General features: G+C 38.1%; 1 protein-coding gene and 2 long non-coding RNA genes across 3 annotated transcripts; all 3 read right to left on the reverse strand.

Moving 5' to 3' along the window:
• Positions 1 to 4,128: 4,128 nt before the first annotated feature.
• Positions 4,129 to 5,389, reverse strand: LOC110896651. The gene is made up of 3 exons (XR_002568055.2): positions 5,253 to 5,389; positions 4,656 to 4,709; positions 4,129 to 4,352 (listed from the first exon to the last, which is right to left on the reverse strand). It is a non-coding gene; the product is annotated as an uncharacterized LOC110896651 (long non-coding RNA).
• A 10,729-nt stretch (positions 5,390 to 16,118) lies between these two features.
• Positions 16,119 to 17,147, reverse strand: LOC110892796. The gene has a single exon (XM_022139943.1). The coding sequence runs from the start codon at positions 17,145 to 17,147 to the stop codon at positions 16,119 to 16,121; it is 1,029 nt and encodes a 342-aa protein (XP_021995635.1).
• A 744-nt stretch (positions 17,148 to 17,891) lies between these two features.
• On the reverse strand, positions 17,892 to 19,159 carry LOC110896652. The gene is made up of 3 exons (XR_002568056.2): positions 19,016 to 19,159; positions 18,419 to 18,472; positions 17,892 to 18,115 (listed from the first exon to the last, which is right to left on the reverse strand). It is a non-coding gene; the product is annotated as an uncharacterized LOC110896652 (long non-coding RNA).
• Between the last annotated feature and the right edge of the window lie 840 nt (positions 19,160 to 19,999).

Genomic DNA, 19,999 nt, shown 5'->3' on the forward strand with positions numbered 1-19,999 from the left:
ACATTAATATAACTTGGTAATCAATGTAAGAACATGTCTAAACATGTTCAACTCGACAATTTTCAGTTTAGGCTCGGTTCGGGACCGAAAGTCACATAGTTTGACTTATGCTTTGACTTTCAGTTCTGACCCGTTTGTGCATGATTTAGGAATGCCTTAGAGCTTTGCTAGGACCAAGTTACCTATAAGTATAACCCTCTGTGATTATACAACTTGGTTCATTAATTATCCAATTTATATGCATGTTTCCGTTAATCGCCTAAATGTTGACTATTATGCCCTTATGACCTTAAAACATGAATTTTGAAAATGTAAAAGAGTAGAAACCTTTGGTACTGATTTATAAACTTGTACCTAGAATTTGACATCAGTTTGAGATCTAGATTAAGAGTTACGCTCAATAGCGTAATTAGAAAGCTTTTTAGTAATTAGAAGGCGTAATTAGCATATAGCCTATCTAAACCCAATTTTTGATGCCAAACCTTATACCTACTGATGTAAAATAATATTTTGGGATTTTTGGAGATTTTTATTTATTTTTTAGGCTGATCATAACCAAGAGTTTTAAAGCTTAATTCGGTAGTTGTCGGTTTTGCCCTTTTAAGCTATAAATTGAGTTTTACCAAACCTTTTGACACCAAACCTTTTTCTACTGATCTAATATGATGGATAGAGTATTTTAAGCCTTCTGGAGTATTAAAAATATCAGCTTTCCTATAAGAACCCGGAAATAGCTCAAAATCGCCATTTTAAGCGTTTTTAAGCGTTTTAAACGCATAGTATGTATTAAAACCATATTAGACATGTAAGACTTGATACCTACTGATATTTTAAGTAAACTTTTATGTTCCAACAGTAAGTAGAAATTTTGAAGTCAGATTTCCAGATTTGACCCTTAAACCTTAAGTGAAATTACCAAAATGCCCTTAAGATGCATAGTTTTGTTTTAAGTGATAAATTTCACATATAGGTTATACCCTATTGATATAACTTAGTAAATTAAGTATTTTTACTGATTTCATCAGACCCGAAACTCAGAATTATATTTAAACTCTTTTGTAACCTTTTAAATGACCAAAATACCCTTGCGGGGCATAAATTGGTTTTAAATTCGTTATGGGCATAATAGAAGATATCTTACTAATGTCACAACATATTTAAGGCATGTTAACTTAGGAAACTTGTATATGACTCGTATGGTTACTCGTTACGCACTTTTCGCGTTCGGATCGGCTTTTGTGACTAGTTTGCATATATTAGCCGAAACGGGTTAAACCATATCGTTTTCATCTCAAAATCCAGAATGTGTTTAAGTTACCCATATTAAACAAGTATGCAAGCTTGTCGGGTCAAAACCACATTCTAAACCGGTCTTCGCTCTATCATGCGTTTGAACCGTGTCTTCCTTTTGAAAACTAACCGGTCTAAGTCTAAGCTTAATTAAAGACCCGTTAGGATTCTAATAGGTTATTAAAAACCTTCGTTCCAGATTAGGAGCCCAGTAAAAGATACGTGTACTTGCTGTATTTGATTTATACATTGCTCAGGTAAATACTCTTAACTTATTTTCCCTATACGGGCTTGGGATACGATACTATAAAAGTACCGCTTGGTCGGGTGTATGTAGTCATTTAAATCGTATTGTGATTGATGTATTTACATAACCTGTTTGATATGTATTATTTGGTGTATGGCCCTTGGGGGTTAAATGACCATGTCCCGGATATCCTTGGCATCATTCATAGAAATGGCCACGACCTAAGCACGGGATGTAGGCGTACACCTGACAGTTGCATTATGTAAAAACTGGTATCCCACTGTAAGGAATCAACCTTGTGGGCATTATACCTGTGGCGTGTCAGTTAACTTAAGTCCGGCCTTGCAACCGGCCCTAATGGATGACAAATGAGTAAAACTGTATACAAGATTATTTTGAATAATTGTCCCAAGTTATAAAATATAATTTGCCTAAGTGCACTCAAATCAATTTTCTAAACATTTTCAAAATGAGTCAATTAAGTTGTATTTACCAGTGCAAACTGACGTATTTTCCAAAAAGGCTAAGTGCAGGTACTATACGTAATAGGCTGGCTACTCCAGGCATCGTTACACAAGTCTCGCAAGCTTTAGATGTCAAAGTCTGTTGAACAAGTTTCCTTTTTATTTGATCCGCCTATGGATCTGTTTCGACTGTTTTGTGATACTTAAACACTACAATTTATTTAGTTGAAATGAATCTATATCTTTTGCTTCCGCTGTGCATTTATATGTCGTGTTGTTTGACTATGATGATATCAACTACGTCACGATACTCCCCACCGGGCCCACCGGTGACACGTGGAAATTAGGGGTGTGACACATGACTTATAGATGATTGTATGTTAGATATAGTCCCAATCACTGAAAGTAATTTGACTAGGAACTCTATCGTATTCGTATCATCGTCCATCGAAATCGAAACATCGAAAATCGTCGCGAAATACTCAAAGTGGGTCGCGGATCGAACATGAGGCATCCTGATCGAACAGGCCAGTCGATCGGCTAGCATCTTCCTAGCCGATCGAGCAGCCCATTCGATCGGAGCTCCTGGCCGATCGGCTGCCACTTTCCTCTTTTGGAGCCTATAAATAGGGCTGTCATTGTCACTTTCCATTTTTGGAAAGCTCTGACCGAACCAGCCTTCTTCTTCACTTTTCCTCAGATTTCTCTCAACTCCAGTAAGTTTTCACTCTAATTCTTGTACGATTTTGATCATTGCATGATTCTATACCTTTCTATCTTTCAAAACTTGATTTTTAACCATGAAATCACCAAGATCTAAGTGTTCTTGGGTGATGTCATCATGGTGTTCTTGAAGAACACCGAACTTTGGCCTCATTCAACCATGAACAGCTTAGATCTGACCGGTTTCCACATAAACAAACTAAGATTCTTCCAAATCTTAACATTTTTAGGAATAAATTCCAACTTTCCTCAACCTTTTACACCCGAAACCTTAAAACCGGTAGAAACGGAGCTTTAACCGGCTAACTAGTCATTCTAACAGCTAAGAGGTTCAAGATTCGGATTCTATGCACAAGGTTCACCGATTCCGGGTTAAACTCTAACCGACGTTCCGAACCATTCACCGGCCGGACTTGGGTGATTCCTGTCTGAGCCGAAGAAACGAGTAGGGATGGAGGATATCATAGTTCAACTCGTTATCAAACTACCTCGATATGGCAACAAGTAATTAAACAGCCAAGAGTTAGACGAAAGGCCGACCAGGTCAGACTTGCTGGCCGAACGGCTAGGCTGTTCGAACAGCCCAGCCGATCGGACATACCAGCCGATCGACCGGGCCAGCCGATCGGCTAGCACATGGTCTCACTTTTCAAACTTCCTAAGGTATGGTATTGACGAAGTGATGTTCGATCGAGTATGCTACTCGATTGGTAAACATTACTCTTCGGATCATGAGATACTATGCTTCAACACTTGATTGATTTTACAATTCGTTCGTAGTAGGGAATGCCAGCCGATCGAACAGTCCGTTCGATCGAGCGACATCCTGTTGAGAGCCACTTCAAAAGTTCTCAGCCGATCGGTTAAGCCGGCCGATCGAACGGACCGTTCGGTCGATCGACCTGAAAGGTAAGAACATTTTAGTGTTCTCATATACTACAACGAAAACTTCAAAAGTTCAAATCCTCAAACACAAACACACCAGAGGAAGAAACAATCCACTCGAATGGCCCAGCCGATCGAGCCTACCGGCCGATCGAACAGGACTGTCCAAACAGACCTACCAGCCGATCGAACAGCCCGTTCGATCGAACCTGCCGTTCGATCGACCAGTCTATTCGATCCATTCACACTTGTCTATCTTTCCACGTTACTCATTGTTGTGCTATCAAACTATTAAGGACAATTACTTGCATGGATTACGGTGGTAATCATGTATTACGAACCGTCTCGGACGGTCAACCCGCAGTCATTGGTATCGATAGGTCCATGTATAACGTCCATAATTTTCTTTTTATTTATTAAATAACAACGTACTTTTCTAACGAAAATTGGGCATGACCCGTTTGAAAAACGAGCGGTCCCCTGTTTTACATAATCCAAAATCATTCGAAAGACACAACATACACGTCAAAACATACCATATTTTACTTGCAAAACCATCAAGTTTATGTACGTACTTACGACAAGTTCTTCAAAAGACAAACATAATAAAACTAGGTTTAACTACTAGACGAAAACATAAGTGACAAAGTATTAAACATTGACTTTTACAAAATGCGGAACGCTTGACGGGCTTGAGGCGTGTTCGAACCGGGCGAAGCTTGATAGCTAGACATGAGATTTACCTACATGACCACAACATCAAAAACTCATTAGAACAAAAATTACTTTCTTTAACCCAAGAATCTAACTTACGGGCTAGAAAATGTGACATTCACAACTTGTGCTTTGCTACATTCTTTCATCCTTGCACGGTAAAATGTTCCAACGGAACTTCATACTATTCCTTCTAAACTTTCAATAACATCATTCGACCCTTTCAAGAGAAGGGTCTATACATACATCTTTCTCCATATTTGATTCGAATTAACACATTATTGATAAACACATATCTATAATGAAACCAAAAATTTGTACAAGAAGCGTACCTCGGTCTTGATCCCCTTGTTGCTTCACTTGACTCGAACTTTCTTCCTTAACGCCTACATATAACCATTCATTCTTTTAATTCATGTTTCATGCTCATTTACACATATCAATCGATAAAACATCATACAATTTACTCATACTTCATAAACATGTTCAATTCACACAAAGTTTATGGCTTATATGACTAGCATTTTCATTGAGGCATTTTGTCAAACACTTGATGTGCACATTATCAACAAAGCACAAAGTACAAGTATTTATTGCATAACCCTACTTATTCACCTTCTAATCTAACAAGAATCAATCAAGTTCATGACTTTCTTTCATCCTACACCATCTTAACTAATCTAATTTCTCTATCACATTCAGATTATGTATCAATTCACCTCCATAAACATATCATCATAATTCATCATGTTCATCTTTTTCCTACAACAAGTGGGTATGAACCCTAATCATCCAAACAATCAAAATTATACAAAATCCTCAGTCTATTACGAATTCCTAACTCATAATTACACAAGATTTCCACATGATTTCATGATTGGGTTAAAACCCACTTTCTACAAATCATCAAATCAGAATTTTCGACTTACCTTGTGTTGAACAAGCTTAGATAGTTAAAGATTGGAGCTCATGCATCAATTTAGGCCCTTAATTCCTTCCTAATCTTGTGATTTTCTGAAAGTTAGGGTTTGTTCTTGGCTTCTCCCTCTTGATCGATCCCACAAACATACCAGTACGTGTGTTTTGTGTTTTCCCTTTTTCCTTTATTTGTTTTAATTAAAACTTTTATTCTTTTTAACAAGTTTAGTCCCTTCACTTTCTTAGTTTGTTTATTTATCATTTAACTTTTCTTCCTATCAAGTTACTAGTATAACTACTTAACTAGGTTAAATATAACTTGTCTAGACATTTCAAATAACATAAATAAATTGCATATTTTGGGGTGTTACAAGTCTACCCCCCTTAAAAGAGGTTTCGTCCCCGAAACCTTAACACGTACCAAATAATGTCGGGTAGCACTCCCTCATTTCATCTTCTAATTCCCATGTAAGATCCGATCCTTTCCGATGTTGCCATTGCACCAAGACTTGCTTTATAGTTTTGTTCCGAAGGTGTGTTACCTTGGAATCCTTGATAGCCATCGGTCTTTCAATATAATTCAATTTTTCATCCAATTCGATATCGTCAAGGGGCACAAATGTTGTCTCATCCGCTAAACACTTTCTCAATTGTGACACATGAAATGTGTCATGTATTCCATCTAATGTTGGCGGTAAATCCAACCGATATGCTACTTTTCCAACCCGGGCTAAAATCTTGAAAGGTCCAATGTAGCGGGGACCTAGCTTTCCTCGCTTACGGAAACGGATTATACCTTTCCATGGGGAAACCTTTAATAACACATAATCACCTATTTGAAATTCGATGGGTCGCCTCCTTTGATCTGCATAGGCCTTTTGTCGATCTTGAGCCGCTTTTAAACGGGCTCGCACAAGATCGATCTTTTCATTAGTTTTAGCCACTACCTCATTGGGTGCAATTTCTCTCTGCCCCACCTCTCCCCAACAAATTGGAGTTCTACACTTCCTTCCATACAACAATTCATACGGTGCCATTCGAATGCCGTTATGGTAGCTATTGTTGTATGAAAATTCCACCAACGGCAAGTGGTCATCCCAGCTTCCCCCGAAGTCTATCACACATGCTCGCAGCATGTCGATAAGTGTTTGAATGGTTCGCTCGGACTGACCATCCGTTTGGGGGTGGTAGGCGGTACTGAAATGTAATTTTGTACCCATACTTTCATGAAAACCTTGCCAATATCGAGATGTGAATCGGGTATCTCGATCCGACACAATAGATACAGGAACTCCGTGTCGTGATATTATCTCGTTAACATAGATCTCCGCCATCTTTTCGGAAGAGAAAGCTTCCCGAATGGGTAAGAAGTGCGCGCTCTTGGTGAGGCAGTCTACGATCACTGATATAGCATCGTGACCTTTCCTTGTCTTAGGAAGCTTGGTCACTAGGTCCATCGTCAATTCTTCCCATTTCCATACCGGAATCTCTAACGGTTGCAACTTCCCATATGGTTTCTGATGTTCTGCCTTTACCTGCAGACATGTCAAACATTTGGCAACATACTTGACAATATCACGCTTCATGCCGGGTCACCAATAACTTTTCTTCAAGTCCAAATACATTTTTGTAGCTCCAGGATGAACCGAGAATCGGGATTTGTGAGCTTCTTCGAGTAATACACCCTTTGCTTCGCTAAACCGAGGTATCCAAATACGACCATACATGGTTTTAATTCCATCGGATCTTTCTTCGAATTTATCCACAAACCCCTTTGTTCTTTCCTTTTTAGAATCCATTCCGCTTAGTGACTTGATTTGGGCTTCTTTAACCATTTCGAGAAATCGAGGTGTAATTACCATCTTCATGGACTTTACTTGAATTGGAGGCGGGTAATCCTTTCGGCTCAGGGCATCGGCTACTATGTTAGCTTTACCCGGATGATAAAGGATCTCACAATCATAATCTTTAAGAAGTTCTAACCACCTTCGTTGCCTCATATTTAATTCCCTTTGCTCGAAAAAGTATTTAAGGCTTTTGTGGTCGGAATAAATAACACTTTTCGTACCGTATAGATAGTGCCTCCATATCTTCAAAGCAAACACTACTGCAGCTAACTCCAAATCATGGGTTGGATAATTACTTTCGTGTGTCTTCAATTGCCTAGAAGCATAGGCAATGACTCTACCCCTTTGCATCAAAACACATCCCAACCCTTGGTGTGACGCATCCGTAAACACCACCAAGTCTTCCGTTCCATCTGGTAAGGTTAGTACCGGGGAACTCGACAGCTTTTCTTTCAAGGTTTGAAACGCCCTCTCTTGATCTGCACCCCATGAAAACTTCTCATCCTTCTTGGTTAACTTGGTCAACGGCAAGGCCAATTTAGAAAAGTCTTGGATAAACCTCCTATAATAGCCTGCTAAACCCAAAAAGCTTCTTACTTCACTTGTGTTAGGTCCGGTTTCGCTCCGATTCGATTGCGTAACGACACGTTCAACGTGCGGAATCCGTGAACGTGTGTGACCGAACACACGAGATCGTACTAATGTCGTGATTCTATTGATGATGTAACGATTACAAGCTCCGTGAATCACGTTTTGCCACTTTCTCTCTCTAGTTTCTCTCTCTAAGCACCTAGCTTCTCCAAGCTCTAATGTGGCAAAAGTCTTTAACTCTTAACCTAAGGCTCCTATTTATAGGCACAAGGTTATAAGGGATTCCCCTTATTTACAAGTTTGCCACCTTGCCTATTTCTCTATTAATTACAATATAAAGCCTATTTTACTACAGTTTTAGCTACGGTTCTGATTGACGCAGGCGATAGACATCACTGCACTAACAGACTCCCCCTTGGATATTGCCGCAGTCAATCTGTAGTCAAACTCGTAGCGACTAGTCTTTCTCTCTCTCTGAGTCTTCTTGAAGGTTTGACGGTATCAGCAACTATAGACTCCCTCTTTCTCGAACAAAATCCCCGTGGATCTGTTTCTGAGCTTCCGTTGCTCCCCCTTTCGCTTAGACTCTTTTTCTTCAGGCTCCCCCTTTCGTCAAGCTTCTGTGCTTTTGGGATCGACACCTGCTTTCCGATTACAAGCTCTTCCAGGAACGATACCTGGCTCTTCTAATCCACGCTTTCGTTTGCGTTGAGCTCGTCTTCAGACTCCCCCTTAGACTCAGCTGTCGGGATTGTAGTCTGGCTTTCATCGTTTCACAAGTTCAGGATCAATTCCTGGCTTTAATCTCAGGATTTGAAACCTGGTTAACCTGCATATCCTCTACCTCACAATAAGTTTCACAAATTTATAACCAATTAATTCCCGTAAACTTACTGGTAGATATCATTTACAACAAACATATTAGTTATCTCAAGTTCAAATAAATGACCTTGATTAACTAATCCACATAATCTTTCAAAACATTTGTATATGACATTCAAAGTCTTTCAACATATTCTCCCAAACCTGTTTATCATGATTAGCACTCAAATTTTGAATATCAGCTCTTCAACATCAGTTGTCGAAAATCTTTTTGACTTTTCAAAGAATTTATGCTAAAACACTCCGAAAATCTTTTTGGATTTTTTGTTTTTGAAAGAAATGCAGTAAACAAATATATACAAATAATATTTTTGTGAGTTTGTGTAAGAGGATCATATCAGTTCATGAGACAAATCACTAGCACCGTTAAGCTTTAATCATTTTAAGTTCTAAACGATTCACCTCGATTGACGATATAGTTGTCCTCTTAAATTTTCACACACTTTTCAATCTATTCAGGATACGATTTAGATGTTTTAGGAACTTAGCTCAATTCATGTGTCCCACCTCTTGAATATACTCCCGTATCCAGAATCTCAATATTCAGTCTTACAGGCAAGAATACTACAATGATATCTGTACATAAATTAGGGGTTAAATGCGAGAACTGAGGGATCTCAGGTCAGAACTTCCGTTCAGCAGAGAGATATCAGTTTCGACTTTGCGGTGTGTCCCCTTTAGAGGATCTTTTAGCTACAACAGATGATTATCAATTTTATTGTCTAATCACTGAGGGCTTTAATGCTATGTTTCAAGCATTTTGGTGAAAGTATTAGCCAGGGACTAGGTCAGAACTACCGTCCAGCAGAAGTCCCGGAATAATACCCCAGACATCATAGAGTATAGACACCTAGTATATCAGAATACGAGACCTTTCAAACGAGATTTCAGGGGTTACCTATATATCCAAGTAGTGTTCCCCACAAATTTCACAAGTTTGAAATTTTATGTTTATATCCCGAATAAATCTACTAAATGTACGAAAACCTATCGTCACATCATTAGTGAGACCGTTTATCACATTTGACAATTCATTTCCTTAGCGTGCTGTGATAGTCCACTGATGTACTATCATTTCCTCTTTTATCAACAAAACTCATTTGTTTTTTTTTTAATGTTTTTGGAATTTTCAAATTTTCTAATAATTTTTTTTAAAATTTTTCTCCCCCTAAAATCAAAATATGTTTCAATTTTGATTTTCTGGAAAATTTGAAAACTGTACAAATAAAATGACAAACTGATATCGAATCACTTCAATTCGCCATTCATTTGGCATAAACAATCAGAACTCCCCCTCACAACAAACTATTTTCCCATTGTGATTTCAAAACACTTAAGTTTGTTTTAATCAAAATGGTTTTTCCGGAAAATTAGTTTTGTGTGACATTTTATAAACTCGGGGTTTCATCACATTGTTTTTCATATTATCACTTGTAGGAAAGATGAATCAAGTACAACTTAATGTCCCTGATTTATCTTTTGAAAGACGAAAAATCACCATAGTGAAATTTCTCAAGAAATATGCCGATTCATGTTCCACGCTTACCAACCTGGGAACTCCGGCAAGTCAGGATTTTTTCATTTAAACAGATTCACCCAAGCCTGACCAGTCTTGGGTGATTTTGACAATTTTACCTCAAAACTTGGCTCTTCTGGTTTTGACGAACCAGAATCATTGCCTGAATGTGGCTTGTCCGACTTTGATCTGTCAGATTCATCGCCGACATGTGGCTCCTTTGTTTCCGAAGAAACAGATTCATTGCCACTAAATGTTACCTTCTTCTTTTTCTCCTTTTTCTCTGTTGTCCTCAAATTTGTAACTGATGAACTCGGCTTGTTTGACTTTGCAGTCGATTGAAGCGATTCATAAGTACTCTTATTCTTACCAACTGAAGAACCTGAGGACAAAATCTTTTCCAGATATTCTCTGGCCTTCTTCCTCTTCTTTCTCAGTTTGTCTTTCTGTCCTTGAGAAAGCTTCACTTTCTTTTCTTGAACTTTAGGTTCTTGGACCTTCTGTTCTTTGACATTCTGTTCTGAAACTTTCAGTTCCTTGGGCTTGACAGTGACTGGTTTCTTTGCCAATTTTTGAGAATTAACCCTCAATCTTTCACTTGATTTCCTTGGGCAATCTCTGGCAATATGTCCTTTGATTTGACAATTATAGCATCTTCTTGTCTCAAATCTTTGTCTCTGACAGTTAACAGCAATGTGTCCTTGATATCCACATCGGTAACACACTCTGTTATCATGCCAATCACCATTTTCATACCAAACGCTCAAATCAAAGCACTGTTTGGCTTGGTGATACTCTTTCCTCTTATTGATTGTTGGATTTGACTTTTGAGCACTGTGGTCAAACCTGCACCACTTATTACCAACATTTTGTGAGTTTTCGTTTTTCAATTTTTGTACTTTTTGATTACGATTGGATAATCGATCTGATGAGCTTTTATTTTCTTTTTGAACAATTTTTGACTTTTTAACAATTTGTTTTTGTTCAACAATCTTTTTAACAGGTTTCTGCTTTGAGCATTCACCTATTTCAGTAGATTGCAAAACAGTATTTTTGAATTTTTCTTTTAATTCTAAAAACAATTTTTGTTTTTCAATTTTTCCATTTACATCATCAGATTTCTCATCACAATCTTCAACTTTGACATTGCCAAAGTTTGTGACCTTGTCACTTATTGGAACAGAATTGATCGGTTTTGGACAGGGAAAATTCAACCTGTCTGATGAAGTCACAAAACCTTTCAATTTCATTTCAAGCTCATCAATCTTGATCCTTGAATTTTCAGCTTCATTTTCAAGCTGAGATATTCTTTCAAGATGAGAATTGATTGATTTTTCATTTTCAATTTTAAGACTTTCAAGAACAGATTTTTCATTTTTCAAGACTTTTAACTGTTCTTGAAATCTTGTTTCATTCTCTTTTAGATTTTTGTTTTCCAGTTTAATCCAGAAATCTTCAGATTCTGAAGATTTTCTTTTGCTTTCAAAATCTTTTTCAAACTCAGCAATTTTCTTTTGAGCATCTACAGCTTCATGCTCAAGTCGAATGATTTTAGCAAGATGAGAGTTTATTTCGCTTTGTTTTTCCAGATTATTCTTGCCAAAAATATCTCTCTCGTCTTGTAAAATCTTCATTTGACTTTTGAAATCATTTTCCAATTTTTTAAAATTGTTGTTTTCCAATAACAAACTCTCAAGACTCTTTAAGAGTTTGTCATTATCAGATCTCAATTTTTCACAGTTTGAACGTAAACCCTGAATCTGTTCGTCATCAGCTTTCTTCTCGTTTTTCAGAGTATTGTTTTCCAATGTCAAGCTCTCTACATCCTTCAGAAGTTTGACACTGTCTGTTTCTGATTTTTCGCATTTCAAACCTTCTTCAATCATCTTTTCATATGTACCTGCACAAAAAAATTTAACAAAATCAAGAGGATTCGAATCTTTATCAATATAACAACCCCTCTTAATATCGTATCTCATATTCCTTTTTGCTGCAAGACACACATCAATTCGTTTTCTTATTTCGATGATTACATTCAAATCAATATTTTTTGATTCTTCTTTTATTTCATTCAATAATTCTCTCTTTCTTTGATCATCATAACCACTCTGATTTGTAATTGTGTTGAACAAACTTCTTAGATCAATGCGTGATAACCTAGAGTCTCGTTTTAGCTCATTATTCACAAATTTATTCCATTCCAAAGGTAACGCATCAACAAATTTTAATTTCTTATCATCATTTGAATACCAAACATTATGTTTTTCTAATTTGATGATTAATTCCCAAAATCTTTCTTTCAACATCTCCATCGATTCTCCTTTCATACACAAGAAATTTTCGTATCTTTTTATATAAATCTCTTTATCATATCTCATTTCATTCCAAGCTTCTATTTTCCAGTTATTCAGATTTTCAAGATTCATGTTTTCTTGTTCATCAAACATTGTTTTTTTTTTTTTTTTTTTTTAAAATGTTTTTCGTTTAAAATTCACACAATTTTAACTTCTTGGAGTTTGCCTCTTGTAAAAATCCCTTGATTCACCTGCAAACACACAAGCAATCGATCAGTTTAAAAATATCAAACAACTAAATCAAATGGATCAATAATAAGCTCAATCGGATGATATTTAAGCTGTTTGATCCAATTATATGCTAGCCGATCGAACGAGAATTGTTGTTAGCCGATCGGTTGGCACTTGCTAGCCGATCGGTTGAATGGTTCGATCGAACAGAAAAGATGCTAGCCGATCGGGTTGTCTAACCGATCGGTTGACTAGTTCGATTCAAAATATAAAAGGCTGTTCGAACGAAGTACTTGCTAGCCGTTCGAGTGACCTAACCGAACGAGTGGCCTAGCCGATCGAGTGGCTCCCTCGATCCAAGCTCCTATCCTTTCAAAAGAACTTTTCTGTTCGATCGAACAGGATTTTGCTGCTGTTCGATCAAAGATACTTCCTATTCGTTTCAAGACAAAACCAAAACTGCTGTTCGATCGGCTATACCAGCCGATTCAAGTGACACGTAAGACTTCTGTTCGATCAGCCGATCAAGAGACAATCCTGTTTCAAATCAAAATACCTGCAAATATGAATCACTCAATCACGTGCACTTTCTTAGATGTTACTTATCAGTTTAGTTGTCATGATCACAGAATTAATGCTATTGTTAATGGCCGACAAGAATACTATGATGAATCACTACAAATTTAATCCTATTGGCCCTTTTGAACGGTGATGACACACTCAATATCTCATGCAAACTGTTTGTATTGACTGATACTTCACGTGATTTACTGAATATGTTGACTTTAAGTGTTGCTAGCCGATTGGAAGCATGTGACGGTGATTCTTAGACAAACAGTCAAACAAGTCAACAATTTTAATGAATGTCAGATGAGGCTGCTGTTCGATTGGTTGATAAGGGCGGTGATTCCTAGCCGATCGGCTAGGTCAACCAGTCAAACTTATTAAATGAATTTCAGTTATAAAGCTGTTCGATTGAATGACTTTCTAGCCGATCGAACAGCTGTTCGATGAAACGACTTTTGCTGCTGTTCGATTCAAAATACTTTGCTAGCCGTTCGAGGCAGCTAGCCGTTCGGCTAGGAATATTCCTGCTGTTCGATTGAGTTGCTGTCCGAGCCAAAATCCTGTTCGATCGAATAGCTGTTCGATCCAAAATCCTGTTCGATCGAATAGCTGTTCGATCCAAAATCCTGTTCGATCGAATAGCTGTTCGATCCAAAATCCTGTTCGATCGAATAGCTGTTCGATCCAAAATCCTGTTCGAGTGGGACTTTTCTGTTCGAACGATTAACTCCTTGCTAGCCGTTCGGCTAGGAATGCTATCTTATCAAGTTACACCTGCTGCTGTTCGATCAAGTATTACTAGCCGATCGGTTAGCAATTTGCTAGCCGATCGGTTGGCACAAATATTCCTATTCGATCCAAAATACTGCTGTTCGATCGAACAAGAACTGATGAACAATTTGACGAACGGTTTCAGCAAACACGTTCACAAAAACGCAGATTTCTCCCAAACGGCTTGGAATTTTGACCTGAAAATTTGTAGGATTATAGATCAGATATATGCGCACAACATATCAAAATTTCAGCCAATTTGAACCGTAAAAACCCGTTCAAATTTGTAAAATTCATAGAAAAACGTGAAGAACAAGAAAGTTAAGAAGAATTTGACAAATCTGGAGGTTTTTGGCTCTGAATCTGCTCAAAAATTTGTACGAATCTGTGAGTTTGATCTTCGCAACCGAGCACCTGCTCTGATACCACTTGTTAGGTCCGGTTTCGCTCCGATTCGATTGCGTAACGACACGTTCAACGTGCGGAATCCGTGAACGTGTGTGACCGAACACACGAGATCGTACTAATGTCGTGATTCTATTGATGATGTAACGATTACAAGCTCCGTGAATCACGTTTTGCCACTTTCTCTCTCTAGTTTCTCTCTCTAAGCACCTAGCTTCTCCAAGCTCTAATGTGGCAAAAGTCTTTAACTCTTAACCTAAGGCTCCTATTTATAGGCACAAGGTTATAAGGGATTCCCCTTATTTACAAGTTTGCCACCTTGCCTATTTCTCTATTAATTACAATATAAAGCCTATTTTACTACAGTTTTAGCTACGGTTCTGATTGACGCAGGCGATAGACATCACTGCACTAACAACTTGGGTTCTTGGGAGGTACCCATTTCATAACGGCTTCCACCTTTGACGGGTCTACTAAGATACCATCTGCATTAATCACATGACCGAGAAATTGTACCTCTCTAAGCCAAAAAGCACACTTGGAGAATTTCGCGTACAATTTCTCCTTGCGAAGTACTTCAAGAACCTCACGTAAATGGCATGCATGTTCGGCTTTACTTCGGGAATAAACCAGGATGTCATCGATAAAAACTATAACGAATTTGTCTAACATGGGCCGACAAACTCGATTCATAAGATCCATGAACGCGGCAGGCGCGTTCGTTAATCCAAAGGACATTACTAAGAACTCGTAATGCCCGTATCGCATTCTAAAAGCCGTTTTCGCCACATCCTCATCTCGCACTCTTAACTGATGGTACCCGGACCGCAAATCTATTTTTGAAAACCAACTTGCCCCTTGTAACTGATCGAAGAGATCATCGATTCGGGGCAATGGGTATCGGTTTTTCACCGTCAGCTTGTTCAACTCGCGGTAATCGATGCACATGCGCATCGAACCATCTTTCTTTTTGACAAAAAGTACAGGCGCTCCCCATGGCGACACACTCGGGCGTATAAATCCCTTGTCGAGCAATTCTTGTATTTGTACCATTAACTCCCGCATTTCAGTTGGGGCCAACCTATAAGGAGCCTTGGCTACCGGTTTGGCATCGGGATACAATTCAATCTTAAAATCTACTTCACGTTCCGGCGGAAGCCCCAGCAAATCTTCCGGAAAAACATAGAGAAACTCGTTCACGACTTCAACCTCTTCTATCTTAGGGGTATTCTGCTTAGTATCCACCACATAAGTTAGAAATGCCTTGCTTCCATTTCGTACGTACTTGTATACTTGGACTATAGAACAAAGCTTCAAATTGATATTCCTTTCCCCTTGTATGCTTACTCGTTTTCCTCCCGATGTTAACACATGAATCACTTTCTTCTCACATTGAATTTCGGCCTGATGTTTAGCTAGCCAATCCATGCCAACTATAACCTTAAATTCCCCCAATATCATGGGAATAAGGTCAATGGCAAACTTCTCGTCTTCAATGATTATTTCACAATTTCTACAAACTTCGTGCAACAAATAACTCTTACTATCGGCTATCTCTACTTCTAATGGTACATGCATTCTTTCGATTCTAAAAGAGGGGTGTGACACTAGTTCACTGGATACAAACGATCTACTGGCACCAGTAGGCATCGAGTTCAATGAGAATATACCTGATACAACATTCGGGTGGTCCTTCGCTTCTTCGGTTGTGATCTGAAACATCCTCCCCTTAGCTCTTGGGGCTTCCTCCTTTCTTGCTTCCTTATCGGTTTTCTATTGAAGCTTGGGACACTCAGCCTTAATATGACCCGGTTGGAAACAGTTGTAACACGTTCTGGAAGGATTTGGACACCTATAGTATGGGTGTCCCTCTTGACCACAATTGTAACAGCCCTTCTTCCCTTTCAAACACTCCCCCGTGTGTAACTTTCCGCACGTTTTGCATTTCGGAATACTACCCTTCGCCTTATCCTTCTTGCTTTGATCTTGAAATTTTGGTTTCTTTGAAGGGCTCGAGCTGGAAACATTCTCAGATACTCTCTTTTCACCTCTTTCTGCCTGTCTTCTTATTTCAATCTCCCTATCTCGGGCCAAGTCAATGAGCTCATTCAAAGTTCCACATTTAGCGGGAATTATGAATTCCTGATATTCAGCCTTCAACATACCGTAATAACGGTTTATCTTCATTCTTTCCGTTCCTGCTATATCTTTACAGAACTTCAGCTTGTCAAGGAAAACGTTGGTGATTTCATCAATGGTTTCATCTTTCTGACGAAGATGTAAGAAATCTTCTTGGATCTTGTCAATGGCAGATTGCGGACAGTGGTACTTGAGAAAAGGTTCCTTGAACTCTTGCCATGTCAAGACTTGAACTTTTTCTTCCCCAAGCTCTTTACTATAAACATCCCACCAATCCTTAGCTCGGAGTTGTAGCAAACCGGTGGCGAACATCACTTGATCCTCCTTTTCACAATGACTCCTTATGAACACCGCTTCCGTACTTGCAATCCACCTTTGACATGCTATAGGATCAATTTCTCCTTTGAATGGTAACGGGTTGCACGCCATAAATTCTTTGTATGTGCACTTGCGAGTTCCTTTCTTTTCTTGCATTACATTAATCATTCCCTTTAACTCGTCCATCTTACTCGCCATCATTGATTCTACCACTTCTAGCACATGACTTTCTACTTCTTGGGCTAAATGAGGAATACTTGCTTGCATTGCCCTTCCAATCTCTTCCGAGATCATAGTTTTCAGTTGTTCTTGTCGTGTCGCTTCATCCTCATTCGTATCCGTCATCTACACATAAGCATCATTCCTTATTTCAAACACTCAATCATCCTTTCCATCATATAATCATTCTAATAGTACATAACTTCCTTTGAAAGTTAACATTCATGCATACTATCAATTCTTTAGAGTCTTCTTATAACGCTTACAATACTTCACGTATGATAGAAAACATTAAACAAATCATCACAATTGATATAGGCTGAAAACAGTCTCCACCGTAAGTTACGGTGTCACCGTAACTTACGGTGGCATTATTTTTCTTACGGTGTAAAGCTACTGCTTTACGGCAGAGGAGTTTTGTCCCAGTGTCTACCGTAAGCTACGGTAGCCACCGTAGCTTACGGTGACGCCCAGCATACTATGATAAATTTCTTATTTTGCAGCCATCTTTCCAACCCGTTTTAACCCGAACCAGTCCGTTTCATCCCAAACTTTTACACATCATCCCATAATGATTTTCCTATCATTCCCTAGCTAACTCATTCATAATGCAAAATCAACTTTAAAGGTACTTACTTGCTTCGCGCCGCGGATCGAACACACACTTCACATGAGCTTCCGGTTTGAGTTCAAGCATTTGATGCTTGAATCCCTCAAACCTACGCTCTGATACCAACTTGTAACGTCCATAATTTTCTTTTTATTTATTAGATAACAACGTACTTTTCTAATGAAAATTGGGCATGACCCGTTTGAAAAACGAGCGGTCCCCTGTTTTACATAATCCAAAATCATTCGAAAGACACAACATACACGTCAAAACATACCATATTTTACTTGCAAAACCATCAAGTTTATGTACGTACTTACGACAAGTTCTTCAAAAGACAAACATAATAAAACTAGGTTTAACTACTAGACGAAAACATAAGTGACAAAGTATTAAACATTGACTTTTACAAAATGCGGAACGCTTGACGGGCTTGAGGCGTTTTCGAACCGGGCGAAGCTTGATAGCTAGACATGAGATTTACCTACATGACCACAACATCAAAAACTCATTAGAACAAAAATTACTTTCTTTAACCCAAGAATCTAACTTACGGGCTAGAAAATGTGACATTCACAACTTGTGCTTTGCTACATTCTTTCATCCTTGCACGGTAAAATGTTCCAACGGAACTTCATACCATTCCTTCTAAACTTTCAATAACATCATTCGACCCTTTCAAGAGAAGGGTCTATACATACATCTTTCTCCATATTTGATTCGAATTAACACATTATTGATAAACACATATCTATAATGAAACCAAAAATTTGTACAAGAAGCGTACCTCGGTCTTGATCCCCTTGTTGCTTCACTTGACTCGAACTTTCTTCCTTAACGCCTACATATAACCATTCATTCTTTTAATTCATGTTTCATGCTCATTTACACATATCAATCAATAAAACATCATACAATTTACTCATACTTCATAAACATGTTCAATTCACACAAAGTTTATGGCTTATATGACTAGCATTTTCATTGAGGCATTTTGTCAAACACTTGATGTGCACATTATCAACAAAGCACAAAGTACAAGTATTTATTGCATAACCCTACTTATTCACCTTCTAATCTAACAAGAATCAATCAAGTTCATGACTTTCTTTCATCCTACACCATCTTAACTAATCTAATTTCTCTATCACATTCAGATTATGTATCAATTCACCTCCATAAACATATCATCATAATTCATCATGTTCATCTTTTTCCTACAACAAGTGGGTATGAACCCTAATCATCCAAACAATCAAAATTATACAAAATCCTCAGTCTATTACGAATTCCTAACTCATAATTACACAAGATTTCCACATGATTTCATGATTGGGTTAAAACCCACTTTCTACAAATCATCAAATCAGAATTTTCGACTTACCTTGTGTTGAACAAGCTTAGATAGTTAAAGATTGGAGCTCATGCATCAATTTAGGCCCTTAATTCCTTCCTAATCTTGTGATTTTCTGAAAGTTAGGGTTTGTTCTTGGCTTCTCCCTCTTGATCGATCCCACAAACACACCAGTACGTGTGTTTTGTGTTTTCCCTTTTTCCTTTATTTGTTTTAATTAAAACTTTTATTCTTTTTAACAAGTTTAGTCCCTTCACTTTCTTAGTTTGTTTATTTATCATTTAACTTTTCTTCCTATCAAGTTAAAAGTATAACTACTTAACTAGGTTAAATATAACTTGTCTAGACATTTCAAATAACATAAATAAATTGCATATTTTGGGGTGTTACACCATGTCGATAATTAACATGCTTCGTTTTCCTCTGTGTACGTGCTGGTTATGCGTAAACTATTCGAACTCTATATGCTATTATCAAACTTGTATGTTCACCTTTACATTTCATGTATTGACTTTATTTTAACGTATGTGGCAGGTAATTAGGATGCTTATTTGCTAGGAAAGCGAGGCTAGAATAAGTTTCTAGAAGCCCCCAACAAATAGTTGTCTGCCAAGAACAAGCATCTGAGGCATAGTTGTCTGTAGATCTTGTCCTCTGGCATTACAGCCAGAAAGTCAACAAAATAGGGGCCTAGAAGCAGATAAACAATTGCTGTAATAATATTTAAATCTGAGTTGTCGGAACGGAATTTCTTGTTTGGATGATTATCTGTAATGACATATTTGTTTATTCGGGATACGGTATGGGACGTATCTTTAACTGGATTATATAAATAGTTGTTATGGAAACTTCTGAACAATCTGTTTCGCTCAGTGCCGCGCCCCGATGATTCCGCCATCGGTCGGGGTGTGACAGATTGGTATCAGAGCCATAACTATAGGGAATTAGGTTAGACACGACCTAGTCCGGGTCGCTGTCTTAGAGACCTAGACTATAGTTAGGAACCATCAGACC

The sequence above is a fragment of the Helianthus annuus genome, chromosome 12 (assembly GCF_002127325.2).
Source record: "Helianthus annuus cultivar XRQ/B chromosome 12, HanXRQr2.0-SUNRISE, whole genome shotgun sequence".
Classification (NCBI taxonomy): domain Eukaryota; kingdom Viridiplantae; phylum Streptophyta; class Magnoliopsida; order Asterales; family Asteraceae; genus Helianthus; species Helianthus annuus.